This window comes from Tupaia chinensis, unplaced genomic scaffold, assembly GCF_000334495.1.
Source record: "Tupaia chinensis unplaced genomic scaffold, TupChi_1.0 Scaffold000117_2, whole genome shotgun sequence".
Lineage (NCBI taxonomy): Eukaryota > Metazoa > Chordata > Mammalia > Scandentia > Tupaiidae > Tupaia > Tupaia belangeri.
In genome coordinates, this window is record NW_006159583.1 from 5879612 (window position 1) to 5898261 (window position 18650).

Here is an 18650-nt window from a genome sequence, read left to right on the forward strand (position 1 = left end):
GTGCACCACATCCCCCATGCACCCCATTTCCCCCACCACCACATTGCTACACACAATGGAAAAATCACACCACAGGGTTCAGGCTCCCTTGAAAATCCAGTATGGCTACTGATCGACAGGAGGCAGAGCCCAGGAGACAAAGTGTGGACAGAAGGCAGACCCCAGGAGCAATCGTGTGTCGCTGTAAACACACATGAAGCCTCAATAGCTCACCCGAAGTCCACCCTACACTGCACAGCTGATGGAAGTGCGGCAGTTCCCAACAGGCCACAGACCAGCACTGGTCCACAGCCCAGGGATTATGGACCCCTCTAAGTGATGTACTTCTTTAGTTTCAGTAAAACGTGCTAAGAAACAGAGAGGCAAGAGAAAATCCAATAAAGTAAGAAACCAAGAAGTCAAGAGTTTCAAGTAAGAAGAGAGGAACTTGGAAACAAAGAAAAAGAGGACACAGTCAAGTTGAATAAAACTAAATATACTACACAGTTTAGATTGAAACTGTTTCCATTGCATGTCACCAGCTAATATTAAAAAATTAATAATTAGGAAACATTGTATTAAGGAGGACATGTTAGCTAGAAAAAAAATGTGTTTTTTTTTGTTTTTTTTTTTCTGATCCCATCAAGCCTATAAAGGTTAAAGATCACACATTACCTGTCATTTTCTTTGAAGGGTAATGTATATTGGATGCAAGGAAATTGACCCCCATGCCCATAGCCCAAGCTGAGTGGAATTCAATAGCTGACAAATGTGGCAAAACATTCATCCAAGCTGTTGGGAAGAGGATGGTGTCCACGAGGAAGTCTTTCACCAGGGCGACAGCAGGATCGTGGAAAAGTATATCAAAGCAAGTGAAAATGCCAAACCTTCCAAAGGAGGTGTTGAAAGTCACCACCTCAGGCTCCTTGGGTTTATTGAATTGCTCTTCACCCATGAATAGGTTTTGCTTCAATACACAAAAGACAGAGGGAAAGAAATTGACTTAAGATGTAGTTCTGTCCCCCACTGTGTCCAAAAACATGCAAGTTCACATCTATTAGACAGTGCCAACCATGTATTTATGGTCACTTCTCCACAGAGAAAAAAGTACAGTACTCCAGTTGAAACTCCACATTTCATAGACATGTACACAGATGGACGTATCTTTCAAGACCCTCTTGAGTCTTACAAGACACAGCAGTGAAGTGGATCACTTCAATTTGCTGCAACCCTAACTACTTTCTGTGGGCCAAGAACTGTGTGTGCTCCTTTCTCTTCAAGACCAAATCTATCTGATAAAGAGTTTTTTTATTCTAGTCTTCACCCACTACAAGGACATGTCTTTAAAATGACAAAGATCAAAACACAACATCTTATTTTAATGCAGTTAGCACCTGTTAACTCTCACAAACTCCCAACAACACACTTCTGTGTTCCTAAATGCACAGGAGACACCTTGAGTCTCTGTACAGGAGCTTATCACCACTCACCACTACTTTCTATGATCTACTACTACTCTGCTTCTAAAATACACTTATTAGTAGCTACAACAATTTCTTTTCCTTTTTTGCCCACTTTAAATCATTAAGCATTTCATAATTGAATTATCTGAAAATTAATTCCACCTTATGGTACCGTGCTACCAGTTGTCCCTGAGAATCGAACACCACGTCAGTGTTGTATTGGTAGCGGCCATCGTGGGGACACTCAGAGTCACTGGTGTTGCATGGCTTCTTGTCTCCAATATTTGCCACAACGTAGATGGAATTGCTCTTAGCCAAGCAGCTGAGTCTTTCTTGTACTGGGGCATGCCCAAACCTGGTAAATACATTCATTGGAAAAGAAAAAAAAATTAAATCTAACTTGGGTTTTTATTTCTAAGAATTAGCTACTCATCTATTATTATTATTTTTTCAGTTTGACCAGAGAGAGAGAGAGAAAGGGAAAGTAGCAAAGCAAGCTACCAGGTTCAGGACTTGAACCGTGGTCAGCCATGTAGGAGTCCAGCACCCTTAACCGCCATACAACCTGCCGGCCCCATCAAGCTTAGTCTTTAATGAAATTCAGAGTGGTAGTCACCTGAACCTATTAGTTGAGAGAGACACAAAAATGAATTCAAATAACAGTAGATAAAAAAAGAAGAAAAAGGACTAAGACAAGAAGTAAGTTTAGAGGAAGCCCAAGCTCTGTGGAATTTACTTGTAGAAAATTACTCTAGGATAAGATTCTAGGCCATATTTTTTCTTCATAGGATTTATCATAATCTATAACCACATATTCACTTACGTTTCTATCTGATAATGTCTCCAGCATCCTATCAGTAATGTGGGGCAAAGACCCTTGTATCACGTTCACTAAGCCCATGCACACCAGAAAAGAGTTATCTAAAAACATTTTGAGGGCCAGCAGATCGGTGTAGCAGTTACACCAACGGACTCCCACATGGCTGACTGCTGTTCAAGTTCCAGACCCAGTAGCTTCAAAGTTACTCCAGGTCTGTGTGGATGTGTGGCCAAGATCCTGGGGAGAGAATGAAAGGGAAGGGGATGCTGCCTGGCCAACCCCACAAGGGATGATTTCTCACTTTTCCTTTCATTGTCTCTCTCTGGCGAGTGCATGTGCCCTAATGCAAAAACCTGTTAAAAAAATAAAAAGGAAAAACATTTTGAATGAGAGAACCAGAACTTGGGAAGTTCCTGTGAAGATGGCAGAGTAGGGAGTAGCAGGACTCTATCTCCCCTGGACAATTAACGGCACTCTCAGAATCCATCTGATGTAATTATTATATTTTGGAACTCTGAAATCTATTCAAAGGCTTGCAACTTCCAGGATAAGCCTTGGGGGGTAAATTGTGATTAATTTCAGTCTGTCGAAGGTCTCGGCTCAGCAGTAACCACCTGTGCCCATCCTCAGTCCTGTGCCAGGCAGTGATATAAATGCTCCTAGAGCTGCTTGCTGGCAGCTTATGGAAGCAGGGTGGGCAATAAGACCCTGTCTTCCAAATACCAGGAATCTGTGGGCTCTTAATGAATTGCTGCCTCTGATCAAGGAGGTGCAGACAAAACAGAGTTTAAATTTTAAAAAGTGGCAAGGGCTGGCCTATGACCTTGTGGTTAAGGGAGCTGGACACCACATGGCTGACTGTGAAGTTCAAATCTCAGGCCTGGTGACTTGAAAAACTTGCTGGGAACATGTGTGTGTGTATTTAAAATCCCAACAGTAGGGAGAAATGGAAAAGAAGGGATCGCAGTGTGACATTGCCCCATTGGGGTGTTTATGCTCAATCTCTCTCTCTCACTTTATCTCTGTCTTTGTCTCTCCCCTCTGACAAATTTTTTGAAAAGTGTCATGAGACAAAGAATGACATTAAATATTAATATCTAGAATATATAGAGAACTCTTGGAACTCAATAACAAAATCACAACTGATTCAAAAATAGGCAAAAAGAAGGAACCAGCAGTTAGCGTAATGGCTATGTCACTGGACTCCCACGTAGTCGACCGCGGTCGTGTCCCGGACCCGGTGGCTTAAAACTCACGTCAGGCGCGTGTGCGTGCGTGCCCAAGATCCCGAGAGGAGAATGGAGGAGAAGGGATTGCGGCGTGACCATCCCCCCTGGGGGGTGATTTCTCACTTTCTGTCTCTATGTCTCTCTCTGTCTGTCTGGTGAGCGCACATGCCCTACAGTGAAAATCTCTCAAAAAAAAAAAAATAGGCAAAAAGATATGAAGAAACATTTGTTTAACACAGATGGCCAATAAGCCCATGAAAAGATGCTCAGTATCACAAATTCTTAGGGAAATTTAATTCAAAACCACAATGAGCTATCACCTCATACCCGTTAGGACAGCCACCATCAATTAAGCAAACAAAGAAAAAAGAGAAAATAATAGATGTTAACACAATGTGGAGAAATTGAAATGCTTGTGTGCTACTGGGGGAATAAAAAATGGTGTAGACACAGTAGAAACCAGTGTGGAAGTTTCTCAAAAACGTAAAAACAATAAAAATAGAATTACCATATGATACAGAAATTCTATTTTGGGGTATATACTCAAAATAATTGAAAACAGCCTCAGATACCCATATTCAATAGTAAAAAAGTAGATGCAACTCAAGTGTCCATCTACACCTGAATTAATAAGCCAAATGTGATATATTCATGTGATGGAATATTCTTCAGCCTTAACAAATAAGAGAATTCTGACACATGCTATATCATGAATGTACCTCGAGGACACTATACATAAATAAGTATCAATGAAAGTCAGTCACAAAGACAACTGTGTGATTCAACTTACATCAGCTACCTAGGAAAGTCAAATCCATAGAGAACGTAGAATGGTGATTGCCAAGGACTGGCGGGAGGGGAGAATGGGAAATTACTGTTTACTAAATTTTAAAAGATAGAAAGATTTCTGGAGATGGGTGGTAGTGATGATCGTACAATATAAACCTACTTCATTCTAAAGGGAGGTCGAGATGGAGGAGGAATTGTAGCATGACCATGTCCCGTGAGGATGCTATCACCTCCCTCTCACTCTTTTTTCTGTCTCTCTTTAGCTAGAGCACATGCCCCTTCACAAAAGACAAAAAGGGATGCCGTGTGTTTATGTGGGCCTGAACTCTGCCTGTCACTTTATCCATAATATTTGCTAAGTCCTTATGTGTGTAGAGTTATTGTTCTAGAAACAAAAGTAGGAAGCGAAACAAAAAATAAAAAGGCGTTTTCTAAGGCTCCTCTCAAAGTGTTTATTCTCTAAAAATCGATTCTCAAAGACATTTCCTAACTTCAGAAGACTGCACATTGAAGAGTCGACATGTATTTGTTGACCCTTACATCACAAAGCATTGTGCTAGGCACGGGGCATCTGGGGAAGGGACATTCCAAGCAGAGCTGTGCAAGTGTGTGACGCAAGAGGCACAAAAGTGAAAGACAAGGTTGCTTCACTTAAAACTAATCTTATTGGAGAAGCAATATGCACACCCAAAGCTCTGAAATAACAGTACAAAATATAATCAATTTTCAAATACCTTTCCATACAGTTATCTAATTACACAAGTTTTTTGTTCTTGTTGTTAATTCTATGTATTTCCTCTATGAGAGAGAAAGAGACAGAGAAAGAGACAGAGAAAAAGATAGCACCTCCAATAGGGTCTTCATGCCACAGTTGACATCCAGTTTCAGTGAACCCTGGGTTATGAGTATGCACATGTATGGTAAGTCAGGGAAGTCTCCAGGCCATGAGAGTCAGCCTGACAGAATATCACTTTTACTGCTGTGCCACTACCTGGCTCTAAGGCAAAATTTTTTTTAATTGAATTAAGATGTGACTCTTAATTTGCAAGCCTAATCGCCTTGATACAGGTGCAGATATTCACTGTAGTACAGCATTGCATTATTCAAGGATACCTACATATTCATATAGTGGAGTCTCTGGTACAGAAGAAGTACAATAAAAAAATGTTGAAGTAAATTCATTTTTGAGTCAGATTATGGACATCATTTATCTCTGAAGAAATATGAAAACTTTCTTATATGAGGCAATGAAAACTTCTGAGCCAAATTGTTCCTTTCTTAGCTTCCCTGAAACTCACAATTATACTTCATGTTCAGTTGTAATTATCAGCTCTACAGTCATGATGCCACGTAACAACTACTTCCTCTACTTTATTCACGTGGCTTCCAATTTGCTTTTATAACTAAACTATCCTCTCTTTTTGGAGGAAGATATTTTTGCTATAGGCCATGGGTGCTCAGTGGAGACACAGAGATAGAGAGAAAGCAAGAAATCACTCTCCAGTGGAGATGGCTATCCCTTCTCCTCTATTATCCTCTCAGGATTTTAAGCAGGCACATACACACACCTGGCATGTTTCAAGCTGCCAGATCCAGGACTCACACTGTGGTTGACTATACAAGAGTTCAGCACCTTAACCAATATACCACCTGCTGGCTCTTCCACTCTGCCTTTTAATTACATTAGATTTACTAGGAAAAAAAAAATTAGCCTTTTGAAAATAAGTAAAGTTTAAATATGAAAGGAAAGGAAAGGGGAAAAGAGGGAAGAGGAAGGGAAAGAACGGGAAGGGAAGGGAAGAGAAAAGCGAAGGGAAGGGAAGGGGGACCAGCAGTTAGCGTAATGGTTATGTCACTGGACTCCCATGTAGTCGACCGCGATTCGAGTCCTGGACCTAGTGGCTTAAACTCACACTGGGCACGTGTGCGTGCGTGCCTAAGATCCCGAGAGGAGAATGGAGGAGAAGGGATTGCAGCGTGGCCATCCCCCCTGGGGGGTGATTTCTCTCTTTCTGTCTCTCTGTCTCTGTCTGTCTGGCGAGCACACGCCGTATAGCAAAAAACCTCCCCCCAAAAAAAGGAGTAAATGATCTTGACTTCTTTCTCTCACATCCCACATCCAAACTACCAGCAAAAGCTGTCAGTCCTACCTTTAAACTTTACTTAGAATTAGGTCATTTCTCAATACCTAAACTTCCACCGTCCTGGTCTAAAACACTGCCATCTCTCTGCCTAGGTCACTGCCATGGTATTTTAAGTCTTCTGCTTCTCTTGTTGCTCCACCCCCTGGAGCCTATTCTCCCCATGGCTGCCAGAGTCATCCTCACAGAACTTAGATCAAAGTGTCAGTCTCCAATGGCTACCTTCGCACACAACAGCCATGAAATGTCTGCAGTCAGGCCCCTCATACATATCTGCCTCCATCTCCTACTTTTCCCCTCAAATCACTTCACACCACCCCTCTTACTGCTCTCATGCTAGACACATACTCTGATGACAGGATCTTAGAATTCAGAATCCCCTCAATGGCAGTTTTTCTGGTACTTTTCTAAGCACCCCATGACTGCTCTTTCACTTCCTTCAGGTCTCTGCTTAAACATCACCCCGAAGCCCTCCGATGACCTATTAAAAATTTCAGCCCCGGGGACTGGACAGTGGAGCAGTGGTAAAAGGCAGTGCTCTGTGGGACAGACCACATGGGAAGATCACCAGTTCACATACAGACACCTTCCTGAGTTTTCTGGGCACACATGTACCCATGCTACAGGGCTGATTAAAGCTGGAGGTAAATCTTGGCATGAAGACTCTGTTGGGGATTTTCTCTTTATCTCTTCCTCTCAGAATAAATAAACCTAAAAAAGTAATGATTTCAGCCCCACACTTCCCACCTGTGATATTATGATTATATGTGTGTGTGTGTGTGTGTGTGTGTGTGTGTGTGTGTGTTTTGGTTTTCATCCACAATTCCTGACTTGGTCTTCTGTCCTTGGTTCCTGAAGCTTCCCAAGACAGGCCATAGCACTGGTCATAAAGAAATTTAGACCCTCATTCCAGAGGAACCTTGCACCCTAACTGGGAGGGAAGAATGTTGCACAGATCAGGGAACGATCTGGACAGACCGGCCTTGCTGGATTTTCCTACCCACTCCATCCGCGTTAGCTCATGTCCTTTTTGTCCAATCCCATCTCTACCTGGCTGGCCAAGTTTCGATTACACATATGCAGTGAGGTTCTAGAGAGCTGAACATGTGGAGGCCTGCAGGAATGTGAATAAGAACTAGTCCACATGCCAGGAGGGTAGAGCAGACCATCGGCAATAAAAGCTCCCAAACTGGGAAAACTCTTCTTGGTTTTATCTTACGTATTTCTTCATCTAGCTGTTTAATTTGTATCATTTTAAATATCCTTTCTAATAAATCAGTAAATGTGTTTCCTTGAGTTCTGTAAGCTGCTCTGGCAAATTAATTGAGACTTAAAAAGGGGCTCAGGGGAACTCCAATTTGTAGGTAGTTGATGAGTTCTCGAGGCCTGGACTTGTGACTGATGTCTGAGTGGGGTCAGTCTTGTGGGAATGAGTCCTCAATCTGTGGGATCTGACCTACCTCTGAATGAACAGTGACAGAATTGAATTGGATTAGAATATCCCAGATGATGTCTACTGCAGAATTAGCCACTTGCTTGCTGGTGGGAGAAAGTCCCCACACATTTGGGAATCACAGTAGGGATGCGTGTTGTGAGCACATAATAGGAGAAATGGAGTCTGAGTTGGTTTCTTTTTTTCTCCACACACCACCATAATTATCTTCCCTGCTTTATTTTTCTCCATGTCATTTATCTCCATTGCATGTGACACATAGGTAGATAGATGATAAATCCCAAAAGATAGACAACTAAATAGCTAGATAATTTTATTTATTTATTTATTTGTTTGTTTGTTTGTTTTATTTTTTATTATTCAACTTGACAAGGGAAAGTGAGAAAGCAAGATGCCAGATCTGGGACTCAAACCACAGTTGGCCATATGGGAGCCCAGCACCTTAACCATTTTGCCACTTTCCAGCCCCCAAAGTAGCACTTTATCCATTTCTAAATCTTCAGACCTAACCCAGTGCTTAACACCTAAAGGATGCTCAGAATCCACTTACAGGAAGGAATGGGTGTGTGGAGCGAGCCTCGGGCCAATCTGACTGCTCTCCTCACCCTGCGTCATCTCCCCCACATTAATATATAAGTTCCATGAGGATGGGATTTTTAATTTGTTTTGTCAACCACTCTGCCCATAACAGTACTTGGGGATAAATAGGTACTCAAGCCATTTGTTCAAGTAATGAGTAAAGGCAAGGAGTAGAGATGGTCTCTGTTGATGGAAAACAGTAAGAGGGCACCCAGGCACCTTGAGATGGAACAAGTATGATATCCTCATGAGAATATTCAAGAAGCCCTTGGGAATTTGCTTCTAGGGAAAGGTCACTCACGAACGAGTCAATCATTTCATAATATAATTGATACTAGAATTCTGGCCTTCTAGAAACTGAAGATCTGGCATAGAAGAAGATTCAATACAAAATAATTATCTAACAATGAACTGCAAATAAAGTGAATGATTAGGATAAATAATATTTAACTTTGTCAAAATCAAGGTCTCTCTCTCTCTCTCTAAGTAGTTAAAGTAGTTTGTATGTGTGTGTTTTTTTCTCCACCCTCCCCACCCCCCAGGTTGTGTGGTTTTTGAGAGCAGTTTTAAAAGAGGAATTTCCAAATAATTTTAGCCATGATATATTTGAAATGAAGTCTGTTAACTAACATGATTCTCAGACCTACTTATTTGAGGTATATAAGATACTGGTTTGGGGCCAGCAGTTAGTGTAATGGCTATGTCGCTGAACTCCCACATAGTCGACCACAGTTCGAGTCCCGGACCCGGTGGCTTAAATTCACACCAGGCATGTGTGCCTGCGTGCCCAAGATCCTGAAAGGAGAATGGAGGAGAAAGGATTGCTGCGTGGTCATCCCCTCTGGGGGATAATTTTTCACTTTCTATCTCTCTGTCTCTCTATGTCTGTCTGGCGAGCACACGTGCCCTATAGCAAAAATCTCTCAAAAAAAAAAAAGATACTGGTTTGCTTACATTAAAATTATATGTGATGGCTGTCTCTGTAGCATAGAGGTTAGGGGAAGTCAGATCCCGCATGGTCAGCTGTAGTCCAAATCCCACCCCCACTAGCTTGAAACACATTCTGGGCATATATGAGTACACGCCCCAAATCCAGACAGGATAGAGAAACTAGAGGAGAGGGAATTTGGCATGACCAGACCCCATGAGGGGGTGCTTTTTCTCTCTGTCTCTCTCTGATGAGCATAGGTGCCCTCTGGCAATTAAAAAAAATTAGTGGTACTGCTTTTATCACACTCATATCTCTTTAGTCCATACCTGATTTAAACCACTGACACCGTTCTGCTCTATCACTTCCTAGGTAAACAATCAGCTTAAGTATGGATTTTACTACCTGAAACTCATCAACTATATTATCAGAGAGAGGAAAATTATTAATTATACCTGGCATGTAACTCTACTCATGCAGTTTTCAAATTTCAGACCCAGATAGGAAAATATTCTCGGTCACTGAAGGAGCCAGAGAACAAATCTTATTCTCTCACTGACTACATCTGTGACCCTAAGCAAGTTCTGCTGTCATCTCTCCAGACTCATTCCCTCGATGAAAAGATATTTACACTAAGCTACTGCCATCCAGCACTGGTTACTTTGATTTCATAATTCATGTTCATTTTCCTAGCAAACATATCCACAGTAGATGAAAATGGACTATCTTGAAGCTTAGAGTTGATAGTGGATCTATGCAATAGTATTTAACAAAGTTTTCTCAGGTTTAAAAAGAACAAAAAAAGAAAACAAGTTGACGTTCTCAACTGAATTGTTCACAATCTGTTGCTTTACCTGTTAGGATCATTGCAGGGGATCCAGTTAACTTGAGGATCCGGGATATCCTCCAAGTATGGGTAGAGAGTTTCCCTGGTAAAGTTCCAGCCATAAATAGCATCTTCTGGAGTCACAATAATATGTGCGCCCTGTTAAAAAGATAGTTCAGTTTAAATATTTTTCAAATAGGCAAAAATCAAAGAGGAGGTCTGCAAGAGAAACTGAGTAACTAATGACTGAGTGTAAACCATTCAGGCTTTCTTTACCCTTTCAATCTATTCTTTGCTTTTTTTTTTTTATTTTTATAATTTATATTCTTTCCCTGGGCTTTTTTTTTTTTTTTTCAGAGATTTTTGCTATAGGGCATGTGTACTCACCAGAGACACAGAGAAGGACAGAGAGACATAAAGCAAGAAATCACCCTCAGGGGGATGATCATGCAGCAATCCCTTGTCCTCCATTTTCCTCTTGGGGTTTTGGGCACACACCCACAAGCACCTGGCATGAGTTTTAAGCCACCGCATCTGGGACTTGAACCAGGGTCAACTATGTGAGAGTCTAGCAGCATAACTATTATACCATCTGCTTGTCCCTTCCTGGGCACTTTAATTTTTTTATCTTGCCATCATCATTTGTAACATTTCCATTCTTTCATAGATGTTATACTTTTCAGGGCCAGTCTTGTTGCCTGGTGGTTAAGGTAGCCAGACTCCACTTGGTTGACTATGTGGTTCAGCCCCCAGCTCTAGTGGCTTGAGAACTGCCAGACCAGTGTGTGTGTGCATGCCCAAAATCTTGATGGGATGGAGAAATGGGAGAAGATGGGATTACAGCATGACTGCACCCAATTTTTTTTGGGGGGGGGTGCCTTCTCTCTCTATTTCTCTGGTGAGTGCATGTGCCCTTTGGTGAAATGAAATATGTGTGTGTGTGTGTATGTATGTATATAAGCACATATATATACATATAAATATATGTAAATTTATTTATATGATTTTTCATGCCTAGAGGTACTCCCTGAGTTAAACTGGGCACCATTGGATTAGAGAATCACCTTAAAATCTGTTATAGTCTTTTAAGAAAATAGATTAAGGGTGAAAAAGAACATCAGAACTCCTAATAAGCTTAAGTTGTAGCATATCTAAAAATATATATTGAGAGATACATGTATTGGGTTTTCAGAAAAGTCATGATGCATTTTTGCATAGAAAAATACATCATGACTTTTCCGAAGATCCAATATGTATATAGTTTTTACTTACCACTCTTCATGTATCCCTGATGTCTGAGTATCTTATGTTTTTCAAGTTTATTTTTTTCCATGAAAGAGAGAAATGGGTGCCCCAACATGACTGATCATCATGTGTGATCAGTCTCAGTCAACCCAGATCGTAGGCACAAGCACCCAGGTGGTCCTGGGATTTGAACTGAGAAACTTTCTCATGTGGGTCTAGCTGTACTACCTCAGCACCACCACCTGGACCCTGTAAATATTTTATTTAAACCATGTTCCTTCAAAGCACACACTTATATTATATGATTAGCTCTAAGCGTAGTCTTCATTTCAGCTCAGGGACTTATTATATATTTACATATTGCTTGGCGAGATTCTTTCCTCCTTGGAAGGGTGGAAGAAGACAGAGATGCAGGGAGTTGGACAAAGACATGAGGCACTGATGTCAAGTTGTTTGTTGGCTGAGCTTGGTGGGAGCTCTGGTAGCACTCACTAGATGCTTCCTTCCTCCTGGAGCTTATAATTCATATGAAGAGTGCTCAGAAGTGCTTCCTTCCTCTCAGAACTCACAGTGTGGAGTTGGGTCGAGTGAGTCAAGGCTCTGCAGAACCCAGGTCACCAGGGCTGAGCTAGCGGAACCAAGGCCAAGCAGAGCAGAACAGGGCTAGCCAGCTGGCCAGGGGTTCCCTTTTCCTAAAATGAGATGTAGACAATAGTGGCCCATTGCTAAAATCAGACTGTGGTACACACACACATGTGCATTACATTCAAAGGAATAAGGCAGCAAAGTCATGGAGGACTAGTGATTTCAGGGAAAAAAGAGACCTGATAGAGATCAAGGCTATAATACAGGAAGTCAAAATCTCCCTTGAAAGTATTAAAAGCAGACTAGATCATACAGAAAATAGAATCTCAGACGTAGAAGAGAAATTTGCCAGCCTAGAAAAATCCACCATGAAGACTGAGAAAATTGCCCCCCAAAAATTTGAATACTATATGAGAAATACTAGAAACCATCAAACATCCAAACATCTGGATAATTGGTATCCCAGAAAACAAAGAGACTCATAAGGACATTGATAATCTACTCCATGAAATCCTTCAGGAAAACTTTCCAAACCTAGAGGGGCACTCAAAAATCCAGTCCCAAGAAATACAAAGGACCCCGAATAGAATAAACCACAGACAAAGACAAGATACTAACATTGGCAAGAGAGAAACGTCAAGTTACCTACAAAGGACATCCCATCAGGCTAATAGCAGATCTCTTTTCAGAAACAATGCGAGCAAGGAAAGAATAGGAAAATATATTCCAAGTGTTAAGGGATAAACAATTTCAACCAAGAATACTGTACTGGGCAAGATTATCCTTCATATGGGAAGAAAAGACAAGAACATTCTCAGATAAACAAAACCTGAAAGAATTTACCAGCACCAGATCATATCTCCAAGTTCTCAAGGGAGTGCTACATTAGGAAAATTAAATGCAGACACACAGAAATAAGAGTTCAAAAACTAAGAAAATGGCCAACTTAATCATAGGGACAAGTCTGGAGTTGAATATTATATCCCAGAATTTAATCAAGAAGATCGAACCACAACAGAAGATAGATTAATTACATGAGACTGAACTGGTGAAATAGCATTTTATGACTTTTGACTAAAACATTGCTGATTTTTTTTCTAGGTTTTGTTTTCCAGTTTTAAGGATTTTGTCCTTTCTTGACCTGTCGATAGGTTCATGTACCTACTATTTGAACAGAATCCTAACCTGTTTCCTGGCTTTAAGTTTTAAGCAAAGTTCCTTAGCATTTCTTTGATGTACTACAGTTAAAACTGCTTTTCTTGGGGGGGAAAAAAAAAAAAACAGCAAAGTCACAATTACATAACAAGCACACAACTAATAACGTAAGTTGTTTACTCTGTGGTCTTCAAACATAATAAGACAGGAAGTGTGAGAGCCAGACTAAGCCATCCTGACTCCATTTGCAATACACATATATATTTTTATCTGTACATAGAAAGAAGTGTACGGTATATAATACATAGTGGTAAGTCATTTATAACTGAAGTTTGATTGTTTTCAGGTTATAAACAGCCAAAAATCTATAACCTTTTAAGAGCACGAGAGGATTCCAAGTAAGAATAGCACCCGGTCCCTGACTTTTTTTAGTTCCCATCCTCCGTCTGTAGCAGAAGAGAAAAACAGAGATGTAGAATTGACAGCAAGTTCTTCAAAGGTCTGTTGCTTCTAAATGATGACCAAATCATTCTTCTCTTAACTTTGCTCTCACTGTTAGGGAGGTGTAACAACATCCTTGCTGTAATAATTTTCAGGGCAGAGTAGGACTGTACTTGTAACACAAAAGTCCTTGGCTGCCTTGACACATATGTCATCCCACAGTGTAGCTGGCCCTGACAGTGACCCTGTCTTTTCAGACCTGGTCCTTTCCCACAGAACCCAGCACCCTGGAGAAATAGAAGAGTCGGTACCTGTTTTGCTGCCGATGTGATGGCAACTTCCAAAAGATCCAGATTACGATTCATTAGAACCAACGCTTCTTCCCGAGACACTGGTGTTAGGGTGGCATTAGGCAATGTAATGGCATGCTCATAAACAGCTGCAATAAAAGTATCCAGGGAGCTGGCGTTTAAGACACAGGAAACCAAAACTGCCATAGAGATGAGCAACTGTGCAATCTTCATGCTGAAGTCCAGCGACTGCTGAAAAACAGAGCAAGTCCTGGCGTTTATAGAAAGAAAAATAAATTGTAGTTCCCAGATCTTAACACCTTAAAAATAAATTATGAAAGTCAATTTTAAGAAAATCCAGGGACCAGCTTCTTAGCCTGATAGTAAGGAAGCCAGATCCCACATGGCCGACCTTGTGGTTCAAGTCCTGGACCCAGTAGTTTGAGAAACACACGAGGCATTTGTGTATGTGTGCTCAAAATCCTGAAAGAAGGAAGAAATGGAATAAAAGGGATTGCAGTGTGAGTGACTATGTAGGAGGTGCTTTCTCCTCGCCTTTCCTGTCTGTCTGGCAAACATGGGCGCCCTCTAGTGAAAGAAAAAGAAAATATATATTTAAAAAGAAAGAAAACTAATGGCTTCATGTTATTCTTAATCAACAAAGGAGCCTCTCTTATTGCACAGATTTGTGAAGAGTAAATTGGAAAATGTACATGTAGGGCTGGCCTTGTAGTCTGATGTTTAAGGGACTCAGGTCTCACATGATCAACTGTGATTTAGATCCCAGTCCTAGCAGCTTGATTTAAATATAGTGATTGAATATGTAAATATATATAATATATATAAACATATATAATATGCATATATAATATATTTGTATATATATATATATACATGTATATGTATAAACACAACACTCCAGATGCATATACATGCATGCTCAAATCTGGAAAGAATGGTGAAATGGAGGAGAGGGGATTGGGGTAGGATCACACCTCAAATCAACCTCAGAGAGTGCTTTTTCCCTCTCTTTTTCTCTCTGTCCCTCTCAGTCTCTCTGGTGCACACACATGCTGTCTAGCAATAAAAAGAATAAATGTGCATTAGTTTGCTAGGATTGCCTAACAAAATACCACAAGCTGGGTAACATAAATAACAAAGATGTTCCAGAAGGGGGTATAAGCATAGTTGGTTCTTCCTGGGGTCTGTGAGGGAAAAACGTGTTAGTCCTCTCCCCTTGGTTTGTAGACGGCTTGACTGTCTTCTCCCTGTCTCTCTCAGGTGGTGTGCTAGCTGTGTGCATGTCTGTGTCCAAATTTCCCCTTTTTACAAGGGCACCAGTCACTAGATTCAGTGCCCATCCTTCTCCACTATGACCTCATCTTAATGAATCAAACCAGAAACAACCCTGTTTCCTGATTCGGTCACATTCAGAAGTACTGATGGTTAGGATATTGATACGTGAATTTTGGGAATTAACATGTTTTAGAACTTTTAACACATAATGGTAAAGAGTAGTTTGAAGACAGCCTTACAATGTTGAAGTTATTATTGTTTTATGTTAATGTTTGAGCTCCACGCCTTTCATTCACTTTAGTTTCCTCAGAATGGGAAAGCTTCTACAAAAGGGCTATTCTTTCTCTATTGCTATAAAACAAATTATCTTAAAATTCGGTGGCTTCAAAAAGCAAACACACATTATGTTACACTTCCTGTAGATCAAAAATCCAGGCGCACTTTCATCAGGTGTCTTCCAGCCAAGATCCCTTTATGAGGCCACCAAGCTACTAGTGGGGCTATAGCTATCTCAAGGCTTGACTAGGAGACTTTACTTCCCAGCCCCAAGTTTCCTCTTAGGACTAGTAACAGGCCCCAGGAGCTTACTGCCTGTTGCCCAGAGACCTCAGTTCCTTGCCATGTATCACATTATGCTATCTCTTGATACCCTCAGAGCCAAGGAGTAAAATATACCACTTAAAAAGGAAACCACAGTCTTTTTTGGGGGGGGAGGAGGAGAGAGACTTTTGCTACAAGGTGTGTGCACTAGCCAAAGAGACAGAGAGAGACAGAGACAGAAAGTGAGAAATATCTTCTAGGGGGGATAGCCACTTGCAATCCCTTCTTATCCATTCTTCTCTTGGGATTTGGGGCATGCATACACATGCACCCAGTGTGAATTTTTAGCCACCAGATCCAGGACTCGAATCGTGGTCAGCAACGTGGGAGTCCAGCGACATAACTATTATGCCACCTGGTACTGGAAGCCACAGTCTTCTTATAATCAAATTAGGACAGTGATACCTCATTCTATTAAAGCCAAGTAGATCCAACCCACCCTGAAGGAAAGGGGATCATACAAGAGCACTAATAAGGCAGAGATGATGATGGATCCACTTAGAGACAGTCTGCCTACTACAGAGTCAACAAAGAGGGAGGTCTATAGATTGAGAAGGTTATTTCACTTAGCATTATTTCCTCTAGGTTCATTCTCATTGTCTGAAATTCTTGCTCTTGGCCGAATAGTATTCCATTGTGTACCACACATACCACACCCTTTATCCATTCATCGGGCATTGGGCACGGAGGTAGATTCCACAGCTTAGCAATTGGGAATTGTGCTGCAATAAACATGGGAGTGCAAACATCTTTACGACCTGTTCATTTCCGTTCTTGTGGATTTATTCCCAGTAGTGCAATTACTGGATCATAAGGTGGTTCTCTTTTCTAGCTGTTTTCCATAACAGCTATATTAATTTATGTTCCCAATGACTATGCCTCAGAGTTCCCTTTTCTCCTCAGCCTCACCAGCACTTGTTATTCTTTGTATTTTTAATGATAGCCATTCTAACTTGGGTGAGTTGATAATACAATATAATGGTTTCAATTTGCATTTCTCTGACAATTAGTAATGTTGAGCATTTTCTTATATGCTCATTAGCCACTCGAGTGTCTTCTTTCTTTTGTGAACTGTATGTTCAAATTGATTGTCCTTTTCTTTTATTGAATTATTTGGGGGCTTTTGTGCTGGTGAACTATTTGATTGAAACAGGAAATATTGCTAAGGAAATGAAGCCAGGCACTAAAAGATATAAGTGTACAGAAGTAGGGAGTGTAATGGTAGATACCAGAAAATAGAAAGGGAAGGGGGTTGGGAGGAATGAGGAGAACTTGGTTACTAGATACAAGAGTGCATGTAGGGACAAGCAGTTAGCGTAATGGCTATGTCGCTGGACTTCCACGTAGTCGACTGTGGTTCGCGTCCCGGACCTGGTGGCTTAAAACTCACTCCGGGCTCGTGTGCGTGCGTGCCCAAGATCCTGAGAGGAGAATGGAGGAGAAGGGATTGTGGTGTGGCCATCCCCCCTGGGGGGTGATTTCTCGCTTTCTTTCTCTCTGTCTCTCTCTGTCTGTCTGGCGAGTGCATGCGCCCTATAGCAAAAACCTCTCCCCCAAAAAAAGAGTGCATGTAAAAAGTGGAAGAGGGTACAGAATACCAGAGCACATCAGAGTAAAGAAACTTGCAATAATCAGAAGAGAAGATTCCGAGCATGTCCAACACAAAGTAATGATAAATGATGAGGATGGTAAATATGTTTTTATCCTGATTTATTCAACATACATTGTATACATGTTTTGAAAACTAAATTGTTCCCTATAAGTACGTACAACCACAATATGTAAATTAGAAATGATGATAGAAAATTAATATTGAAAAACAGCAAGAGGAAGTGTAAAGAGGGCAAGGCAAGCCTTGCTGAGTGATGGCTGGGGCTGCGTGAGAGTCCTGGGTTCGGTCCCTGACTCAGCCTGAACAGGCTGGGCACAGCGGCACACACGTGTGGTCCCAGCTAACTGGGAGGATGAGGCAAGACCCTGTCAAAAAACCCCATCTCTTTCTCTCTCTCCATCTCTCTCTCAAAAAGAGTGAGAGGGAAGAGGAAAACAGTAAAAAATAGGTTTTTGAAATGGAAGAAGGCAAATTTTGTTTACGTTATGAATTAAGTATCATATTTACAGAATTTGTGTTCACGATTATCCCATTTAACTTTAGCTATGGGTGTTTCTGTAGTTCCATTTGCAGATGGACATGTCTGAGTTAGTGTTGCTTCAGTAATTATAGTAAGTTTGTTCTGGGGTTACCAAACTAACCCAGAGGTCATGGTTGGTTGTCTGGCCCTCAGGAGTCTCATGGTCAACACCAGTTCCCTCTGACTGCTTGCTGATCTCCTTTGGACTTTCCATGACCAGGTGGGTGGGATACTACATACTTTGCAAGGAGACATAATTATTACGATAACATCTTATAAAGGTATGCCCTGAGATAAAAGCAGAAATTGGAGGGCCAGCTCTGTAGCACAACAGTTAAACACTATGCAGAGGAAGCAGGTCCCACGTCGTCTGCCAAAGATTCAGGTCGCAGGTGGCTTGACGAGCACACCAGGCACTCGTGCTCGGGATTCTGACAGGACGGACAATTGGAGAGGGAAAAGGATTTGAACTGCCGCATAACCATACCCTGCTGGGGAGTTCTCTCTTCGTCTCTCTCTCACATGTAAGCAAGCACACACACTCTTTGTCAAAAAAAAAAAAAAAAAAAAAAAACTGAAATGAGTTACCGAAGTTAAAAAGTACCTCTTTGCCTGTTTTTGATTAAAAATATTAAATAAAAACCTTCCATCGGGTTTCTTTCTTTTTTCTTTTCTTTTCTTTTTTTTTTTTTTTTGGAG

General features: G+C 41.1%; 1 protein-coding gene across 2 annotated transcripts in view; it reads right to left on the minus strand.

The window, feature by feature from the left end:
* Positions 1-18650, minus strand: part of LOC102490124 (pantetheinase) — a 28998-nt gene that overhangs the window by 7860 nt on the left and 2488 nt on the right. The window contains exons 2-5 of one of the 2 annotated variants that reach the window (XM_006144319.3): positions 13945-14172; positions 10236-10366; positions 1605-1797; positions 655-946 (exon numbers count right to left, since the gene is read on the minus strand). In XM_006144319.3, the coding sequence (XP_006144381.1) occupies positions 655-946; positions 1605-1797; positions 10236-10366; positions 13945-14157 (829 nt within the window). In that variant the 5' untranslated portion in view covers positions 14158-14172. Of the gene's footprint in view, positions 1-654; positions 947-1604; positions 1798-10235; positions 10367-13944; positions 14176-18650 lie in introns of both variants that reach the window. The other variant, XM_006144318.3, reaches the window with a different exon arrangement.